Source organism: Xyrauchen texanus, chromosome 27, assembly GCF_025860055.1.
Source record: "Xyrauchen texanus isolate HMW12.3.18 chromosome 27, RBS_HiC_50CHRs, whole genome shotgun sequence".
Classification (NCBI taxonomy): domain Eukaryota; kingdom Metazoa; phylum Chordata; class Actinopteri; order Cypriniformes; family Catostomidae; genus Xyrauchen; species Xyrauchen texanus.
Window position 1 is genome coordinate 19,354,964 of NC_068302.1, and position 20,594 is coordinate 19,375,557.

General features: G+C 42.5%; 1 protein-coding gene across 1 annotated transcript in view; it reads right to left on the reverse strand.

Moving 5' to 3' along the window:
* Positions 1 to 20,594, reverse strand: part of LOC127620602 (succinyl-CoA:3-ketoacid coenzyme A transferase 1, mitochondrial-like) — a 78,507-nt gene that overhangs the window by 25,210 nt on the left and 32,703 nt on the right. Inside the window, exons 8-13 of the mRNA XM_052093769.1 lie at positions 13,821 to 13,928; positions 13,602 to 13,716; positions 11,968 to 12,062; positions 11,107 to 11,155; positions 10,911 to 10,983; positions 8,395 to 8,470 (exon numbers count right to left, since the gene is read on the reverse strand). Of these exons, the coding sequence (XP_051949729.1) occupies positions 8,395 to 8,470; positions 10,911 to 10,983; positions 11,107 to 11,155; positions 11,968 to 12,062; positions 13,602 to 13,716; positions 13,821 to 13,928 (516 nt within the window). The remainder of the gene's footprint in view (positions 1 to 8,394; positions 8,471 to 10,910; positions 10,984 to 11,106; positions 11,156 to 11,967; positions 12,063 to 13,601; positions 13,717 to 13,820; positions 13,929 to 20,594) is intronic.

The window sequence follows — 20,594 nt, forward strand, 5'->3', positions numbered from 1 at the left end:
AGTGATAAATGCTAACATAATTTCCAAGATGTCGTCTAGATTATTTCTGAGAAGGCCTAAAGTGTTATATAATAATAATAATAACTGAATGTAATATTGATATAACAATTTTAATTATAATGTTACCCCATTTTTTATGAAATTGCAAGCATTCTGTGTTCACGGTTTTTATAGTTGCCAAAATTGGAACAAGTCATAGAAACACCTTGTTTTGTTCATATTTGACCTTGGCGTATGATTGAACAATTGAACACTTTGAGGTCAGATGTGGGGAATTTCAATTCAATTTCAATATTCCCACCTCCGACTTGTCTGGAACATTGCATAAGTATCCATATTCTTTTTGGAGCCATTAATAATAAGAACAAATTTAAGTGGTTTCAGCAGGTGGTGTAATGTAAAACATATGTTTTTGTATCTTTGATTCTTGTAATTAGTTCAGAAATTACATCAAATGACATATACTACCATAGGACATGAACTATATTTTTCAGCCGATGGATCATACTGCATTAACCAGTTGAATATTGGTCTAAGAGGCTATATCAAAACCACAAAGAGCAAATCAATCAACCATCAAGCTCTCATCATCACTACAAAGGGCTCTTAACACACAGAGGTTGACAGGCATGCAAATAAATAACTGGGAGGAAAGCAGCAAGAGAAGGTCCAAGTGCTGACACCTGGGCATTTTGCTTGTTCATTTATGCAGGCTTTGAAGAAGGCACATTCTAGAAGGAGAGCTGTTTACACATTGGGGAAGTGGCAGATAGAAGTGGTGTGTGGGTGTGTGTATATGTGTGGAGGGGATATTTCTCATGGAAAAACTGCACCTTTAGTGGACAGCAGAAATAGTTTCCATGACAACTTATCAAATATTTCCCCTGTAAATCACACTAGCCTTGCTTTTCAAACATGCTGCTGAAGACAGGACATTATGCCCTTCACTTCAGGCAATTTCCTTTTGTCGAGTCGCATCCTTATCCACTCCTCTAAACGCATTCTCTCCTACACAAACTGGCTGGACATTTAAATGCATTGCAATTCAACAGCGACTAGCGCTAATGCCGTTTCCTAGACAACTATCGAGTTGCCAGTGTCAGTGTGACAAAAGGTGTAGTATACCCGAGCAGAACAATTGCAGACAATTGTATAATTCCTTATCACACCATGAAGGAAGTCTGTGAACTTTATTGTATTCAATGTTTTTTTTTTTTTTTTTATGATTAACAGGGAGCATAACCTTTGGAAAACTGTCTTTCATCTTTGCAGCACGTTACCCTCTGTCACAACTTCCTAATTAATATTAGAAGGTTGTTCCTGGAAACATTTAAGCTTATATTAAAAGAGGTCACGAAATGGACAATACATTTTTCCTTGATATTTAGACATATAATAATAGTGGTAACTGTTCTATAAAAATATACTGTAAATTTCAGAACTCAAAAGTTCCTCCTCAGTCTAAAAAGAGCATTTATAGTTGCCACCCTGCTGAAACGTCTCATTTTGAAATCTGTCTGTCCGTGACGTCGTGACACATTGCTCATTTGTATTTACACATCCCACAACAGGGTCATCACACCCTTGGCCTCGTCCACTGGCATGCAGTCCAAGTCAAGAGAGCAGGCCTTGTGTGGACAACAATTCCTAACATAACACCAAAGGGGATCCATCTTGACTATTTTGCATTATATTGTATATAAACATGAACTACACAGACTCTTTGATCACTGCCATGTATCTCGCAGGTTTTGAACTACGCTGTGTCTAGTTACAACTCTGAAAGCGAGAAGCAATTCTCTTTCATTAAGCTGCTGACTCTTGTTGTTTTGATCACAATCCTGTCATGTACGCATTGTTTCGCCCATCAGCGATATTTTTAATTGTTGGTGTATGTAAACATAGGGCGTCTTTGACGATGGAAGTCTTTGACCGCTTCAGTGCGGTCACACCGTTTTCAGCGATGTGCACCTCAGTGTGCCTACAGTATGTGTGTGCGTCATTTTACGGGGGGGTTTTTGTACTACGATGTGTTCGTTTTTTTCAGCTCATGTCAGCGTCCACTGTTTGTGAAACAGTCATAATACAATTCAAGCTTTGCAAAGGGACTGTTATTGAAGGATGGGGCAGTTTAAAACACTCAAAAAATTTAAGTAAACAGTTTTATTCATGAATATTTCAAATATCATGACTGTTTATGGTGCTGAGTGTTAACAGTTGTGCTTGAGATGAGCAGTTTAATATATTCAGATGCAATGTGTTGGATGCGCATTAAGTATAAACACTGCTATTTTGTTTAATGATGTTGAGGGGCTTGTTTATTCTCTTCCGACTGAGTTTGCTGAATTTGAGGGCAAATCATAACAGTGGGCGTTTACATTGAAGTTTTAAAGAGGCACTTAGGCCAAAACTAATAGTTTCAGATAGAGGGGCAAATACAGGGTGGAAAATTATCATATATTACTCAATTATGACTGTTTTGGTGCAAAACCTCAGTGAAGTTAATAAAATTATTAAAAAAAACAATAGCAATTCATGACACCTATAACAAAAAAAACATTTGCCATCTGTCAACCAATTGAGGCTCAACACAAGTTGGGTGATGCAACACGACAACAACCCAAATCACAGGAGTAAAACAGGTTTAATAAAAAGAAAATATGCCAGTACCCAACCTGACTGAGATGCATTGGCATGACCTTAGGCATGACCTCAAATATCTTGTCCTCAAACTGCTTAAGATGCATTGGAATGACTTCAAATATTCTGAACTGAACCTGACTGAGATGCTTGGAAAGATGCTTTGGCAAGACTTTAAATATCTCAACCTGATTGTGATAATTAACATGAGCTCAAGAATGCAATTCTCGGGGCCTGAGTAGCAAGCTCAGCGAGCAGAGACACTGACTACCATCCCTGGAGTCACAATTTGAAACCAAATTTGAACCCAGGGTGTGCTGAGTGACTTCAGCCAGGCTTCCTAAGCAACCAACTGGCCCAGTTGTCACATGGGTTACCTTCCTCGTGGTCACTATATGGTGGTTCTCGCTTTCAGTGGGGTGTGTGGTGAGTTGTGAGGGGATGCAATGCTGAATAGTGTGAGCATCCACACATGCTATGTCTCGGCGGAAACACAGATGATAAGATGCGCAGGATGACTGTCTTTAGAAGCGGAGGCAAATTAGATTTGTCCATCGTCGACCAGACTGAGGCGAGTTCCTGCGCCACCATGAAGAATTATAGAGCATTGAGAATGCCAAATTAGCTAATAATAACAATTATAATAATAATAATAATAATAAATAAGCCATTACCTATAGAAAGTTCAACATATTACAGTTTCATATTAGGTCTAATAAATTCCCTTGTGTTCCAAAATAATGCTGCCAAATGTGTTCTTATCAAATTTGTGTTTGTCTTGTGTTTCGGTAATACAGTTAATGCTGCCAAGACAATAAAATAGAACTACATTTTAGGTTCAAGGTGAACGTGTTCTTGTATTATTTTATAATTTTTATCCCTGCGTTTGCGTTTACAAATGCGTAACCGCAGACTGCTCCATGAAAATAAAACTAACAAAATTTCAAGCACCGGCCCTGTCTGCTCCAGGCGGTCGGCTGGGAGCCCCTCCTCCCCTCGTGGTCGGCGGCCATTCCTCCGCTCTCAGGTGGCCAGGCTCCTCCGTCTCCCGTTGGATGGCCGTGGCTGGGGTGGATGGTAGTGGTGAGGACTCTACTATGGCACATCCCTCCTCCTTCCTGGGTTATGGCACCAGTGTAACACAGTCCAATGGAAAGGAGGAGGCGAGAACTAGCTTAATAATATAAATAATATTTTAATAATTAACTTGCAAAAAAAGACAAAACACACAAACACAGGTGTCGGGCAGCTGCCCATAACTTTCTCTTTGTAGCACTGCCTTTATCCTTCTTGGGCTTAATCAGCCTAATTAGGGGCCGGTGTGTGGAATCACGGCCCGGCCCCACCCTCCGCCCTGCCACAATCGCTTTGTCAATTTCCGAGATCATCATCTGTCAATAAGTGTCTAAATTGGCATAGGCAGATTTGTAAGACATCGTCGATATCCGATTGCATCGTCCTATCGCCCAGCTCTAATTGCCGTCAAATTAAGAAAAACTATGGGTTCACATACTTTTTCCACAATGCACTGTTAATATTTACCCTCACCAATGAAGTGTAATCAATGAAGACATGAAAATATATTATTTGTGTTATTTTTTAATGCTGTTAAGCCAAAAACCGAAAAAAGATTGATGCAGAACGGTTAACAGAAACTGAGCAACTTTATTGCCCTTAAGTTCTGTCAGGTAATGGGTAATTTGAAGTGGACTATAATTTTGCGTCTGGGCTTGTTGAAAAGCTGCACAAGCACCATTTCTGTATGAGGGTCAAGAGTTGAAAGTCCTAGCTCAGGTTTGCGCACATGAATCACATCTTTTTAACAAGAGAGTGTGTGGGCGTTGAGATGCGGATGCAAGCGGTACTATTTCATCGAGTCAGTCAACCCCCAATTTTTATGCATCAGGGCTGTACACTATGATTTAAGATGCCATGTGACTGTAAATCGAGAACAAGGCCCAATTTTCACTCATTTGAAAAAAATTTGTCCATAAAAGACAAAAAAAAAGCATGACCATTAAAACAACCAAAGCCTTCCTTCACTGGCGAATGCCAAATAATCTGAAAAATAGAGGCAAGATATTCAGCTGTTTGTTGTTGGATTTAAAGGATAGTTTGTCAAAAATGTTAATTCTATTATAATTTGCTCATCCTGATGCTGTTTTATATCCATAAGGATTACTTTGTTCCATCAAGCACAAAAGGAGAAGTTTAGCAGAATGTCTGAGCTGCACAGAGTGGATCCAAAAAGGGGAAAAAAAGCACCATAAAAGTGGCCCATCTGACACATGCACTATATTCAAGTCTTATGAAGCCATAAGATAGCTTTTTGTGTGGAAACAACTGAAAATCTTGCTTGACAGCCATAGTCTCCATTCAATTTCATTGTATGGAGAAGTGCAGCTTGGAAATTCTGCTTTAAATAACTCATTTTGTGCTCAACAGAAGATAGAAAGCCATGCAGTTGAGGGTGAGTAAACAATTACAGAATTGTATTTTTGGACAAACTATTCCTTCAAGCCATTCTGGAACATTACAAACGCTAATTCATAAATCCCCATCTACAACAGCATGAAACCTGGAAAGTGAACAGTCTACCCTCTTTCTCTTCCTGGCACAACCTGAAATAACCCCCTTTACTGGTACCGGCTCCCTGATGAGCATGTTACGACCGTTTGATGTAACGCGTCTTCATCATTCGCGATGCTGAAGAGAGAGAGAACTGCTATCAGCGGACGAGCAGATGGAAGAGGGGGTCTTGATTTGTCCCTGTTCTTCTCTCACTGTTCTTCAGGCCTTCTGGCTCCACTACAGTCTAATGTCCCTGTAGTCTTAACAGGTGGCCGGGGAGCCCACAGTAATTGAAGGGATTATTGTAATTAGTCTGCCAGGCTTGTTTGATTCATTAAGAGTTTAAAGGCTAAAGACAGCTTGGAACAGCACACTCTGTAGTGCTACATGCAAGCCAATTTATGTTTGACAATGTACTCAGATGTCCCCATAGACAGCTACTGGCCTACAACATATGCTCATGTGAGAATACAGTCTACTTTAAAACAACGCTGGTGCGTTTGTGTTTCTGAACATAAAATTAATTCCAGATTGTTCGCATGCAGCATACTAATGTGTAAAGTAGCTTATCTGAGAAAATGGTGTGAAATGGCTTTTTTGGAAATGTTATTCAAGTCCAGGCCAAATTCTGAGTGCATCCTTTTTTTTTTAAAACCCTTGTCATACAGAATGACTTCACGTATCCAAATCGTCAACATCTTTAGACACGCTAAAGACCTATAGCCCTTACTTACAGCAGCAGCATATTTGATGTGAAGGAAAACGTGGCTATGCGTTTCATTATAGATTGAGAACTTTTTTAACAACTTTTTGGGTAAAATAATGGTTAGTCATTCAAGTAATGCTGACATCCCATCTGATGTAAAAAAAAATATATATGACAACAATAAGTAGAGTCCAATCACAAACTGTTCCAGATCAGATCAAATCCAGAGCATATGACCTTCTATGAACCCCAGATCTACTTAGTAAAAACATGAAGGGACCTATAATAAGATCGCTAGCACAAAGAGCAGTCATAAGTGCAAACTCAATGGGCATGCCCATGAAGTTTTGGTATTTTCGTGCAAGAATGCGGTAAGTCTTGGCGCAAGTGGGTTTAGTGAAATTGCATTGGATATTGAAGTGCCAAGTTCCTTTTATATAGTCCATTCCCACAAGCACCAGCGATATAAACAAAGAAAGCATATTCATAAGAACTTTGTTGTGTAAATTGAGTGTCATTTACAATGTGACACGCTGTGTGACACAATAACCTATTTCTCAGGAAATTAAAAAAATTGCACTTTGCATTAACTTCATCATCATACAATACACCAACAGTTAGGTAACATAAACCTACAGATGGCATAAAACACTCCCACCCACTCCCAATTTGCACTGGCACGACAATTGCACTTAGAATAAGCACTCTCACCAATATTCGATAAGACTTTACGCACTCACGAAAATAGAGCCCCACATCACATACATCCAATGTTAATAACTGTAACTCAAACATTGGTAAAAAAAATATTCCATCAGAATAGTGCTTAAGCAGCACATTTCTCATAAGCATTATTAAAAGAAATGCTCCTTTAATCTCTTAATAGATAATCACTTCAACTCTGCATTTCCAAAGTCCAAGTAAGGTGTCTTAAAAAAGAAGCAAAAAGAGAAAGAGACCAGGAGGGGGAAAAAACACAGAAAGCATAGAGCAGATCATGGTTCATGTGTACCAGTTTGTAAGAAATAATCTTCAGCCAAACTCGATAAGTGAGACGTGCAGAGGGCCATGAGGCTGGAAGGCATCAGTCAGTGACAGAACAAGTGGCCTGGAGGACTATAAATAACCCTGCAGAGGTGTCTGCATGAAGAGCAGCTGAGTATCGACAGCCCCCTCAACTGACAGCAGCGCCAGGCGCCACCGGCGATAACAAGTAGTACTACGGCTCTAAAAACCATAGCCAACATTGACTCTCATTAAGACTCAGAAACCTTTTAGTGAACCTAGAGGGAAGCAATGACTTTGGATTTAGGACAATAGAAGGCTAGCTGGCTTGCAGACAGTACTTGAGCATTTGTAAGAAAACATTTTACTGAACAATGTGAATGCAAGTATACGAATAAGAGAAGGGAAACTAAATTGACATAGAGTAGGTCTGAAACCCTTTACATTCAATTAAGAGGCTATTGTTACATCTCAATTGTTGAGTGTTCCTAGTTTTATGGAAGGGCTGTTTTGGTCAAGAATTTGAGTCAGGGATTTACAGCATTTATTTCTAGCCATGTTTGAGCATCCTGATCAGCACAAAACAACAACACTGGCTCAAACCATGGTGTGAGTTTGGGGCAGGACCCTCTAATATTTTACTAATGGAAGACCTGCGATATGTTGGGGAAACCTGTTTGAAAACAATCATTAGCTCTGCAATTCCATTAGGTAACAACAGTAGCACAGAAATTCGCACTTCAGCTTTAAACTCTTCATGTGTTTGTACTTAAATGACCTGAGTGAAAATTATGTATTTATTGTGCATGAAAGGAGATTGTAACAGCTGTAAAATGAGACCACGCATTTCTATTTGGGCTCCTCAGAGAACATGGTCTTGAACATAAATCATTTCTGATTTCATGCTGTGAATCCAATCATTAGATGCTCAGTTATTTCATAAAACAAAAAGAAAAGCTTAAGTTAATTTCAGCAGGAGGTTAAGAGAAAAGATACAGGAAGAAAATAAGTGGATTTGTGCTACGATGGTTTTAAAGTTTGGCTTGCTTCAGATTTGAATGCCTTTGATGAAACTGTGGATTAGGTTTTACCTTGTCCACATGCCTTTTTTTCAAATACTTTAAAGGGACAATAAGCAATTACAAACACAATGTGCCTTAGAATGTACATGCATTAACCAAGGCATTGTCTGTGTGTGGGATAAAACACAGTTAGACTGATGCCAGATGCTCCTTTAAGTCTTTAGTGAAATAGTGGTTCAGTATATATAGTTCCTATAGCTCAGCTGGTAGAGTATGGCACTAGCAACGCAAGGGAAATGGTTTTAGTTCGCAGGGAACACACATACTGATTAAATATAGTACATTGAGTAGTTTTGGATGAAAGCACCTGCCATAATCATAATAGTCAATGTAATCTTGTTTTAGCTTCATTCTGCTTTGTCAAAGAAGTGAAAGAAATTTTAAACTTGCCGGAATCATCCAGTTGGCAAGATCTCCATACTTGGATACCTGCATGGCACCCAACATAGTCAAGTTGATGTGGCCCCTAGAGGAAAAGATACAAAAAAAATCTAACTTAACTCGTTAGTATAATAGCTAAATATTTTAACAGATTCGGATATTGAATCTTAACCTTTAAAGGGATCATGACAGGAGGAATCACATTTAATATATAAGGCATGTCATGACCCCTTTATCTGATATGTTTGGTCTCACTAATTTGTATTATATGAGACATGCAAAAGACGATGGCTTTGGCATCATTGACAATTCCCAAGCATCTGAGAGCTTCGGAAGTAGTGAAGATTTTCAGCAAATAACTACTTAAATGTGCTATCCTTTGGCTTTAGAATGATTAGAATATAGTGCAAAGTTGTATTGGCTAATTTTATGGTGCTTTTATGGTGCTTTCTTGCCCTTTGTGCCTGACAGCCCCTGGTCCATTGTATGCTTTTTGTGTATTGAAAAGAGCAGCAAAAACATCCAGGACATCACATTTTGTGTTCCTTAGAGGCAAGAAAGTTAATCCGGGTTTGAAACAAAATGAGGGTTAGTAAATGTTTACAGAATTTTAGGCAGTAGTTCATACTCAATTTGCTTTTGATTTAGGCAAAACTATCAAATCCAAATGACCTTCCAAATAAAGTCAATACCTACTAACCTACAAACTAGCTAAAAGTAAAAGTCTGCCAACATGTCTAGCCTATTGGTTTAAAATGTTGCACCACTAAACCACTACCTTATCAGATTAGACAGTCTTACTCATTAATCTATGGGCAGACTGTAAGTAGGTGGAAGGTCCCTATTCTTAATGTATGTGCTGTCATGACTCGCCTTTTGCCTGGTACAGCAAACCCCATGACCATTCAAATATTTGACTGCAGCTGGATTCACAAATGGTGAACACAGAAATAACGGCAAGGCATGTGGGAAGATGGGGTCAGCTTTCCACTGATACATCAATGAGACCCATAAAATATCGACATGGAGGACTCTCAACAACATGGGACTAATGTCTAACATATAGCTCATGCAAACAACTCCACCCACAAGAGCAGCATTATTAAAGAATAATGTAAACCTCATGATGACCTCATTAAAACAGGCTGGATTGATTCAGATAGCAGACAGAAATATTATTGGAAAAGTTCACCCCAAAATGAAAATACATTTATAATTTACTTTCCCTCATGTTGTTCCAAACCTGCATGACTTTCTTCTGTGGAACACAAAAGGTGATTTTTTTTTCCTATATAATGAAGGTGAATGAAGACTGGGGCTGTCAAGATACAAAATGGCAAAAAACACCAAGAACCTTTACTAAATTAGGTCCATCTGACTTGTTAGTTATATTTCAAATCTTCTGAAGACATAAGAAGGTCAAAATGTAAGTCTTTCTCACACAAAGGTATCGTATGGCTTCAGAAGACTTGGAATATAATGAAAAAGTCATTTGAACTACTTTCATGATGCTCTTTTGAAACTTGACAGAAGTAGTCCCCATCAATTGTTATTGTATGGAAAATAGCTGTCTCAACATACTTCAAAATTCTCCCTTTGTATTCCATGGAAAAACTAACATCATTCAAATTATTCAAACTAACATCAGTATGGTATGCTGAGCAAAACAGCATTTAAAATGGTGTTGTAAGGAAATTGATATACACAGACACACACAGGAAGCACAATAACACTTGCGCACTTAGGAGCAGCAAGAGTCAATTACTTTATCGACAGCGCCGCACGTCCTCTCCGTGAAGGCCAGATCGGCCCCGGCAGAGACAAAGCACCTTCGTTCCGGCTTGTCTCACCCTACTGAGCAGTACAAGAAGCATCCAATTAAAGTAGCCTCCTATTTTGACAGAGCTGAAAATGTCAGCCAACGTAGCCCAAGGTGCAGCCACCGTCACGACCGATTCATTACACATTCTGCCTCAGCTCTGTCCCACACTTTCTCCATTAACACTCAAACAACAGCAAACAACATACAGCCACTCCACAACAAATTGTGGCCCCGAAAACAGCCACACCACTTCATTCGGCACAAAAAATTGCCATTTTGTTTATTATTAGAATGTCTAAGTGGTCTCTTCCACCCACAGCTGACCTCTTTAAAAGTGTCATAGTCAGGGTTAAAGTACTGCATACTGAAAATAATGACAACTTGTGAAAAATGTTGGTCATTTATAATGTATTTTTTGGGAAAGCTTCCTTTACCCATCTGAAAAGTTTGATAATGGTCTAGCTGGTTCACCATCATGTTAAAATCATTTGGAAAAATTACTACTGTCATGATCAATAAAAAACGCATACAAAACATTTCCATTTACTGCCGGCTTTATGCAGGCACTTACTAGCGCAACGTTCATAGCGGTAGGCAAATAGCGCTGAATTTTGTGAATAAGGAATATAGTCATTACAAGCAGTTAATCTGACAGAATACAAGTTTGCATAATGTTTAACTCAGATGTGATTCTTCATCTTACCCTCTGATCATGGCGAAGGAATCATCACTAGAGAAATAGGAGGCTCCAGTAAGAACTGTGACAGTTTCTTTACCTGAAATGTGAAGGTGAAATGGAAAGAGCTTTTAATTTAGTGTTCTGAATGGACAAATAGGGACATTAAAAGGTAATTTATGCTAATGCTTTGTAAAACTATGTAAGTGAGGATAATTATTACCAGCATTGATGAGATCTGCATCAACCTCTTCCTCTGTTGGGTATGGGCCCTGAATTATTCAAAGGGCACAAAAAAGGTGCTCATGAATGCATTAATGATAAGTGCAAAATCACTCAGCTCAAATTAAATAAGAAATAAATATGACAAACAACAACATTGTTTAAAGATAAACGGACCCAAGGATTTAACGCTTCATTAAATGTACTCAGATCTAACGCTTTTATATCCAAACTCATTATTTTTTATGTCATATTTAATATCTATATCAGATAGTGGCAATACATTTTCCATAATTATTCCTAGCTACAGACTTACTTCAAATATACAGTATTTTCATTATAATTTATGCCTCTGCAAGTCAACATTAAATCTTAAAGGGATAGTTCACCCAAGAATGGAAATTATTTTATTAATTATTTACCAGCAAACCTGACTTTCATTCTTCCATGGAACACAAAAGGAGAATTTGTTTTAAATGCATTATAGTCGCTTTTGTTCATGCTCTTACAGTAAATGGGTTTCAAGACTGAAAAAGGACACAAAAGCACTGTTAAAATATTATAAAATGGTCCATACAACTTGTGCGCTATACATTCTAAAGTCATATGATAGTTTTGTGTGCAACAGACTGAAATTTAAATTTACTGATAATCTTCCAGTTCATGATAATTGCTCGGAAGTGAGCACCTCTTCATTCTTCAGAATTTTGTGTTTCAATTAAGAAAATAAGGTCTAAATTTTGGAACAACACGAGGGAGAGTAAATAACAATAGAATTTTCCTTCTAAACAATTGCTTTTGTAACAGTATTTAGCACCAATTGTTCAGCAAAACAAAGGAAATCTGTGAAAGGAAATCTTACCAGCCCCAAAATGCCATTCTCACTCTGCAGGTGAACAGTAATATCTGGTTGAATGAAATTACTAGCCAGCATGGGAATTCCAATGCCCAGGTTAGCTAAAAAGGTAATTAAACTGCATTAATGGATTTCCATTAGACTAAAATAACTTTTTCTTATTTTTAATTAACATTAAGCATATTTGTTTACAATAGTATTCATTAAAATTAAAGATACAATGGGAGTCCTATGAGATTAAAACAATAAACATAAGTGGCATGGTCTAAAACCTCCATGCAGTTCACATACAACCCTGAACCATCTTAATTTACATCAACTCAGTTGTCACCAAGAGAGTAAATAAATATTTTGAATACATTTACTCATTTACATTTCTAAGGAGGTGGTGGTGGGAGGGGGGGTCATACTTAAATCTATCATCATAATATAAAAATATATTTTTGTCATCTTTTTGTCATCTCAAATTCTTATAATAACTTTTGTTGAAGACAAACTTGAATGTGAACACACTCTACAACTATAGCCAGTCTGTAAAAAACTATATTCAGCTAAAAAACAGCTATAGCTGATTGCAAAATCTGGAGCCTTTAACGGTTAGAACATTAAGCAAATGAAGAAAATTGTGATTAAAAAGATAGATCTGTAAGTTGTAAATATCAACCTAACTTTAATGAGAAAATCTCGATTTCATCAGTCTATTTAAAGAACTAGTAAACCCAAAAATACCAAAATTCTATGATCATATACTCCCGTGCCATCCCAGATGTGTATGTCTTTCTTTCTTCTGCTGAACACAAACAGGGATTATTAGAAGAATATTTCAGCTCTGTTGGTCCATACAATGCAAGTCAATGGGGACAACATTTTAAGTTCCAAAACCACATAAAGGCAGCATAAATGTAATCTATACAACATTGGTTTAATATATGTTTTTTGAAGTAATATGATAGGTATGGGTGAGAAACTGTTTAATATTTAAGTCATTTTACAATAAATCTCTGCTTTCACTTTCACATTCTTCTTTTGCATTCATCATGCATATCGCCACCTACTAGGTAGGGAGTAGAATTTATTGTAAAAAAAAATATATATATATATATATATATATATATATATATATATATATATATATATATATATATATATATATATATAGATCTGTTTCTGCTCTACCACTTTTAATATTGCTTTTGCAGATATACATTTAACCACTGATCTTACGGATTACTTTTCAGAAGGCTTTATGTGCTTTTTGGAGCATAACATTTTTTGGTACCCATTGCCTTGCATTTTGAGGACCTACAAAGCTGCAAAATTCTTCTAAAAATCTTCATTTGTGTTCAGCAGAAGAAAGAAGGTCATACACATCTGGGATGGGATGAGGATGAGTAAATAATAAGAGAATTTTAATTTTTGGGTGAACTATCCCTTTAATAAAAAAAAAAAATATTTTTACTTTTAATACTTAACTACAATTAAATGTGGAAACTTTTTACTTTAACTCAAGTATGATTTTGGCTAGATAATTTGACTTAAATTTGAGCTAAAATTTGACACAATACCCAATATCTTTAACTTAATTATAATTTATTTGTACTTCTACACCTCTGAATGTCAGTAAATTTTCACAAACATACCGTACATTCCATCTTCAAACTCTAGTGCAGCTCTGCGAATAATCCGCTCTCTCACAACATCAGAGTCTTTCTTGGGTTTAGGCTTTTCAGTCTGGCCTTTCTTTACTGTGCGCCTCTGCCAAGGGTAAGACAGAGGGGCAGCAGTAAAAGACAGATGAAGGGGGATAAATGGATAAAAGAAAATTAATAGAAATGAGTGCGCCAGTCAAGCCGCCTCACCTCAATTCGCTTCTCGTATTGTTCTCCTTTGACGATTCTGTGGACGTAGATGCTGGGAATGTGGATGTCTTCTGCTGCAAATGTGCCTACGTCAACAATTTCCTCCACCTAAAGATAAAAGCAATCTTCATGAAAAGGGGTGCAACACCCCAGGATGTTGATCATGAGAAGATCTTATGATTCTTGAATGCAAAACAGCTTAGGGAACATTGCAACTAAAAACTGCAATGTTTCAACCAAGGGATCAGGTTTGGCTGGTCTGCATAGACAGTTAACCCCAGCTAGTAGATGGCATAATTACACCATTCTGGGGGCAAAAAGCATAGAATAATATGAAGGAGGCCATGTATGCAGATAAAATAAATATTTTTGCAAGCACCATATAACTCGCAAATGTTTCATGATACTATAGTAGATGTTTTGCTTGTGGCAGTTTTTTTGGAGGACTTTTAAAACCGTGAAGTACCCAGAACTGTGTGTCCATGAGCAAAGATGGCAGCAAGCAGATCACGTTTTTCTGCCATTGATTTGGAATTCAATGGGATAAATGTGAATGCTAATGGCCAGCATTCTCCAGGTATCAAAGACCTCCTGGTGTGAAACCATTTAAAGGAAACTGTGCTGGATAAATGTTCAGTAGTTATAGATGGTCACATTGTGCCTCAATTTCAATGTCAAATGCTTCTTCACTGCTCTGTATCACCATCAATAAACTTCTCTCTGTCAGATATCAATCATTGCAGCTGAAAAAATTTAGGTCAAAATGCCCCTGAAAATGCTGCACTCACAAACAGTGTGTATGAATGTGCTTATGCATAACCCCTGTGTGCAAATACTTTCATGCAGAAATCATGATTTATTAAGGCGATAATATTTTGAACCAACACAAACAACATGTTCACAAAAATACCACTACTGGTGGCCTTAGAAAACTGAAATTTGTTAAGCTGAAATGCTTTAATATACATAGAGTATATATATATATATATGTATATGTATATATATATACAGTTAATAAACATTAATGAATTAGGTGACCCCACAATAACTATGTGCATTATATATCACTGCTAAAGGACCTGATATAGTTCTGGACAAATTCTTCTGCGTTCTTCGTTCAGGGATAAAAAAGAAGTTCAAAACAGACGAGCAACGATATTCTGTTTGCAAACATCCAGGAGGAGGGCATGGCCGGGCCATGATGGTGCATGGCCGGCACTGAATAAGCCGATCAATGGGAGTGCATGGTAAAGGGGAGCCAGAGTTGCCAGTTAGAGAGAGAGAAAAGCACACAGCCTCACTGCATGTGTGTGTTTGTTTACATTTGTTTTATGTTGAGTTTTTCATTAAACTTTTATGAATACTGTTCAGCCTGTTCCCATCTCCTCCTTGCCCGTCCTTTATCTGTTACAGTGGTGCTGAAACCCGGGAGGGAGGAGGGATGCGCTGTCGCAGAGTACTCGCCGCTGCCATCCACCAGGGTAGCAGCCGCGGCCGTCTGCCTGGGGACAAAGAGGTTGATGCCAGCTGACAAGAGTTACACAGTGGCTGTTACACAGCCACACCACTGTGGGAGGTGTTTAGAGGTACATTTAAATATAAGAATGCTCAAGAAGCTAATGTGACATTAAAATGTGTTCTCAATTACTTTATGCCTCATTCTATGACTAGAATTCAATCTAGATCAGTAAAAGAAGTTGTTTTAACCACTCAATGAAGATTCAAAGTAATATACATGCAGTAGAACATTTTTCATTTGTCTTGTTTACATTCTGAATTCATGACGCTAACATGCTAACACACTATACACAGACATGATATGCACCCATTACACTCTGTTATTGTAATTTATGATGACATTGATCCTACTGCAAAGATGGGTCTATAAAAGGGTGTTAATGGGCAAAATACAGACACAAGAATGATGATAGGCATTTCTTTGGGCAGTTGTGTGAATGGCTTTCGCTGCAGATGCCAAATGAGTGAATGGACACTTGAGAGTATTTGAGTAGATTTGATTCGTTCTGAAGACCAATTAAACGCTGGTGCAAGCCGGTGGGCTCATGTTGACTAATCTTGACTGATTGAACAATGTAAACAAAATTAGTTATCGGCCTCAAGGAAGGTGGAACTCCAGGTCACACCGAACAATGACATGGACCAATGGCTGTAAGGTGTTTAGCAGCCGGTTAAAAGTTTTCTTTAAAGATCTCCCAGGTGAGCTGTTACGAGCCATCGGAAAACAAACACAAAAAAACCCTTCTTTTTGGCTAGATTTTGTTCTTTGTCCATGTAAAAAAAAAAAAGGAATTTACATCATAAGCAGAAGCAGGCTGCCACTACATGAAATAATTCTAAAAGACTGTATAAGATAACACCAGCATCATCAATAAAATAAGTTCCCCTTCTGTCGCTCTCTCCACGTTGTGTCAGAGAAGCGACACTAGGGGTCTCTCTTGAGCACCGATATTCACCTCTGGACTATGAAAAAAGGCCAATGAGAGTTGGCAACCAGTATTTGCATGTCCCGCCCCCGGACACACGGGTATTTAAGCGGCGCAAATACGGGAGTTCATTCAGAAAATTTCTTCGGAGCCGATGGTCGTGTCTGCAACTGCTGCGTGTACACGCCGAGTTCCTGCTATCCCTCTGCTGCATGCTGTTGGATTCGGCCACAGGCGCTGTCTCGTGTGTTTGGGTAGCGATCACACCGAGGCTGCGTTCGTGGATGGTTCATGTTCTCACTGCGAGAACATGACCATGACAACGTTGTGGTCGCGGCTTGCTTACAACCGTGAGCAAGCCACTCCAGCCGCCCCCCGTGTCGCTCCTTCTTCCCACGGGATTGAGGACGATGCGGCTGGCAATGTAGGCGATTTGGGGATGGCAGCGGGCGCAGTTCCGCCAGGTACGCCCCCTCGGACCACCCGCACCCCGGCATGCTCGTTGATTCCCGTCCGTGCTCGAGGCAGTGGTGACTCGCCTCACAGCCAGTCTGCCGACCCTCTTGCGATGGAAGCAGATGAGCTCGCCGCGGCATCGGAGGGCGTGTTATCTGATGCTGAGGACTCCTCTGGGCTGCCGCCTTCGGGCCTGCATGCCCAGGCTGAGGCTGACGCACAGATGACCGACATGCTTTCCTGGGCAGCCAACAGCGTGGGCTTGGATTGGAACCCTCCATCCTCCCCACAACCATCACGGCTGGACGACTGGTTCCTGGGGTCTGGGCGCCGCTCACAGCCTCGCCCCCCCGGTCCCGTTTTTCGTGGAAGTGCATGACGAGCTGACGTCTTCGTGGAGAGCTCGTTAGCCCTCGCCACACTCGACGGCGGAGCGCGCCATGGGTACAAGGCGATTCCCGAGGTGGATAGGGCGGTTGCGATCCATCTATGCCCCGGTACCCCTACCACCTGGCGAGGTCGCCCCGTACTCCCTTCCCGGACCTGTAGAGCAACCTCCTCGCTGACAGCGAAGGCCTACAGCGCCATCGGACGTGCCGCTTCCGCCCTGCATGCCATGGCTCTCCTGCAGGTCCACCAAGCCAAGGCACTACGCGACATGCACGGGGGTGGCCCTGATCCCGACACGCTGCAGGAACTGCGCTCAGCGACCGACCTCGCCCTGAGAGCGACGAAGGTCACAGCGCAAGCGCTCGGGCAGGCGATGGCCACGCTAGTAGTCCAGGAACGTCAACTGTGGCTGAACATGGTCGAGATGCGTAAAGCCGACAAGACTCGCTTCCTCAACGCCCCCGTCTCCCAGTTCGGCCTCTTCGGCGACACCGTCGAGGACTTTGCCCAGCAGTTCTCCATGGTGAAGAAGCAGACGGAGGCCATCTCTCACATCATGCCTCGCCGCAAGCCTGCCCCCACGGCCCATGCCCCGTCTGCTCGCCGAGGGCGTCCTCCCGCGGCCAGAAGGCAAGCTCCTGCTCTGCCTCTACTGGGCCCAGCTCTCAGCACCAGCTTCGAGCAAACCGCGGGAAGCGCACGCCCCCTGTCTCACGGACCCCCTCGAGGACCCTGAAGGCTCCCAGGCGCTCCTGAGACAACGCACCCAGAGCCCAAGACGTTAGCTCCGGAGGTGGTAAGACCGCTCCGTCCCCCGGTGGAGGGCCGGGAGGAGAATCCTTTGTTTTTTCATTTGCCGCACCCCCTAACACGGGCTGCGGTACCCAAATTCTCAATAAAAGAGCTATTTCCTTTGTCTCTGGGGCACATGGCCCGCAAATGCCGTTCTCACGGCACTCTGCTTTCAGGCCTCAACAGTCTCGGCTCCATGGACGCGGTGTCCCCGCCTTCAGCGCCACGACTGTTCCACGGCCGGCCGGTTCAGACAAGTCCAGAGGATGCCAGCATCAGACCTCCTCCTCAGTCACGAACCCGCCCCCTGCCGGATGCGCGGAGCAAGGTAAGTGCTTTGAGTTTATTCTCAGCACCAGAGCCTCGGGACGCCACGTTGCCTCCCGACGCCGCGTTACCTGTTCCGCGACCGCTGCGAGCCCCGCCGGTACGCCCAAAAAACCGGTCCCCTTGGTGCCCTTAGCACGGAGTTTAGAGGCGTGGCTTTCACTGCCCAACCCGTCACGCTGGCTGCACCGGACCATTCGACTCGGTTACACAATTCAGTTTGCCAGGTCTCTGCCCCCTTCGTGGACGTACATTTTTCCGCAGTACACGGCCAACATGCCCACTCCCTGCGCGAAGAAATCGCCTCCCTTCTATTAAAGGACGCGATAGAGCCTGTCCCTCCAACCGAATTGAAGAAGGGTTTCTACAGCCCTTACTTCGTTGTACCCAAGAAAGGCGGCGGCTTACGACCGATCTTGGACCTGCGAGTTTTCAATCGGACCTTGTCCAAACTCCCGTTCAAAATGCTCACCCAGAAACAAATTCTATCTGGCATCCGGCATCTAGATTGGTTCGCAGCGGTAGACCTGAAGGACGCGTACTTCCACGTCTCAATTCGCCCTCGACATTGACCCTTCCTAAGGTTCGCGTTCGACGGCCAGGCGTATCAGTACAAAGTCCTCCCTTCGGCCTGTCTCTGTCCCTCGCGTCTTCACGAAAGTCGCAGAGGCAGCTCTTGCCCCGCCCGAGAAGCCGGCATACGCATACTCAATTACCTCGACGACTGGCTCATACTGGCCCACTCCCGAGAGTTACTATGCGCACACAGAGACCAGGTTCTCAGCCACCTCAGCCGTTTGGGGTTTCAGGTCAACTGGGAAAAGAGCAAGCTCTCCCCGGTCCAGAGCATCTCTTTTCTCGGTCTGGAGTTAGACTCAGTCCCAATGACAGCACGTCTCTCCAACGAGAGTGCTCAGTCAGTGCTGAAATGCCTCGCTTCCTTCAAGCCAGGCGCCATGGTCCCACTAAAATGTTTCCAACAGCTCCTGGGGCATATGGCATCCTCCGCTGCGGCAGCGCTGCTGGGGTTGATGCATATGAGACCACTTCAGCACTGGCTCCGGACTCGAGTCTCAAGACTAGCATGGCGCCGCGGCACGCACAACATAAAAGTTACCTCTGCCTGCCGCCAAACCTTCAAACCCTGGACAGACCTCTGCTTTCTAAGGGCAGGAGAAGCCTTGCAGCAGGTGTCCCGACACGTTCTGGTCACAACCGACGCCTCCAAATTGGGTTGGGGCACTGTATGCAACGGGCACGCAGCCGCAGGCCGGTGGAACCGAGGCCCGCTGCGCTGGCACATCAACTGCCTAGAGCTGCTGGCTGTTTTTCTGGCCCTGCAGAAGTTTCTCCCGTTAATTCGGAACAAACACGTCCTAGTCAGGACAGACAGCACCACGGTCGTAGCCTACATAAACCGCCAAGGCGGAGTACGCTCCCTCCACATGTCACAGCTCGCCCGTTGTCTCCTCCTTTGGAGTCAGCAGCGACTCAAGTCACTGCGCACCACTCACATCCCCGGCAACCTCAATGTGATAGCGGACGCGCTGTCAAGACAAAGCTTGCCTGGCGGAGAGTGGAGGCTCCACCCCCAGTCGGTCCAGCTGATTTGGGACCGGTTCGGCAAGGCGCAGGTAGACCTGTTTGCCTCCCAAGAAACCTCCCACTGCCCGCTCTGGTATGCCCGGACAGAGGCTCCCCTCGGGGCAGACACGTTGGCACACAGCTGGCCGGGCGGGCTGCGCTAGCACGCATTCCCCCAGTGAGCCTTCTTGCACAGGTGCTATGCAAGGTCAGGGAGGACGAGGAGCAAGTCATTCTGGTAGCCCCTTACTGGCCCACCCGGACTTGGTTTTCGGACCTCACGCTCCTCACGACAGAATTCCCCTGAGGAAGGACCTTCTTTCTCAGGGATGGGGCACGCTCTGGCACCCGCACCCAGACCTCTGGAACCTCCACGTCTGGCCCTTGGATGGGATGCGGAAGATCTAGCCAGCCTACCACTGACCGTCATAGATACAATCAACCAAGCCAGAGCCCCCTCTACCAGGCATCTCTACGCTCTAAAGTGGCGTCTGTTCGCGGACTGGTGTTCTTCCCGAGCCGAAGACCCGCAGAAGTGTGCAGTTAGCTCAGTGCTCGTGTTTCTTCAGGAGAGGCTGGAGAGGAGGCTGTTCCCCTCCACCCTCAAGGTGTATGTCGCCGCGATCGCAGCCCAACACGACACAGTAGACGGCAAGTCTCTTGGTAAGCACGACTTAATCGTCAGGTTCCTAAAAGGTGCCCGGAGGATAACTCCCTCCCGGCCTAACCAGTTCCCCTCCTGGGATCTCTCGGTCGTCCTTACGGGACTCCAGAGACCCCC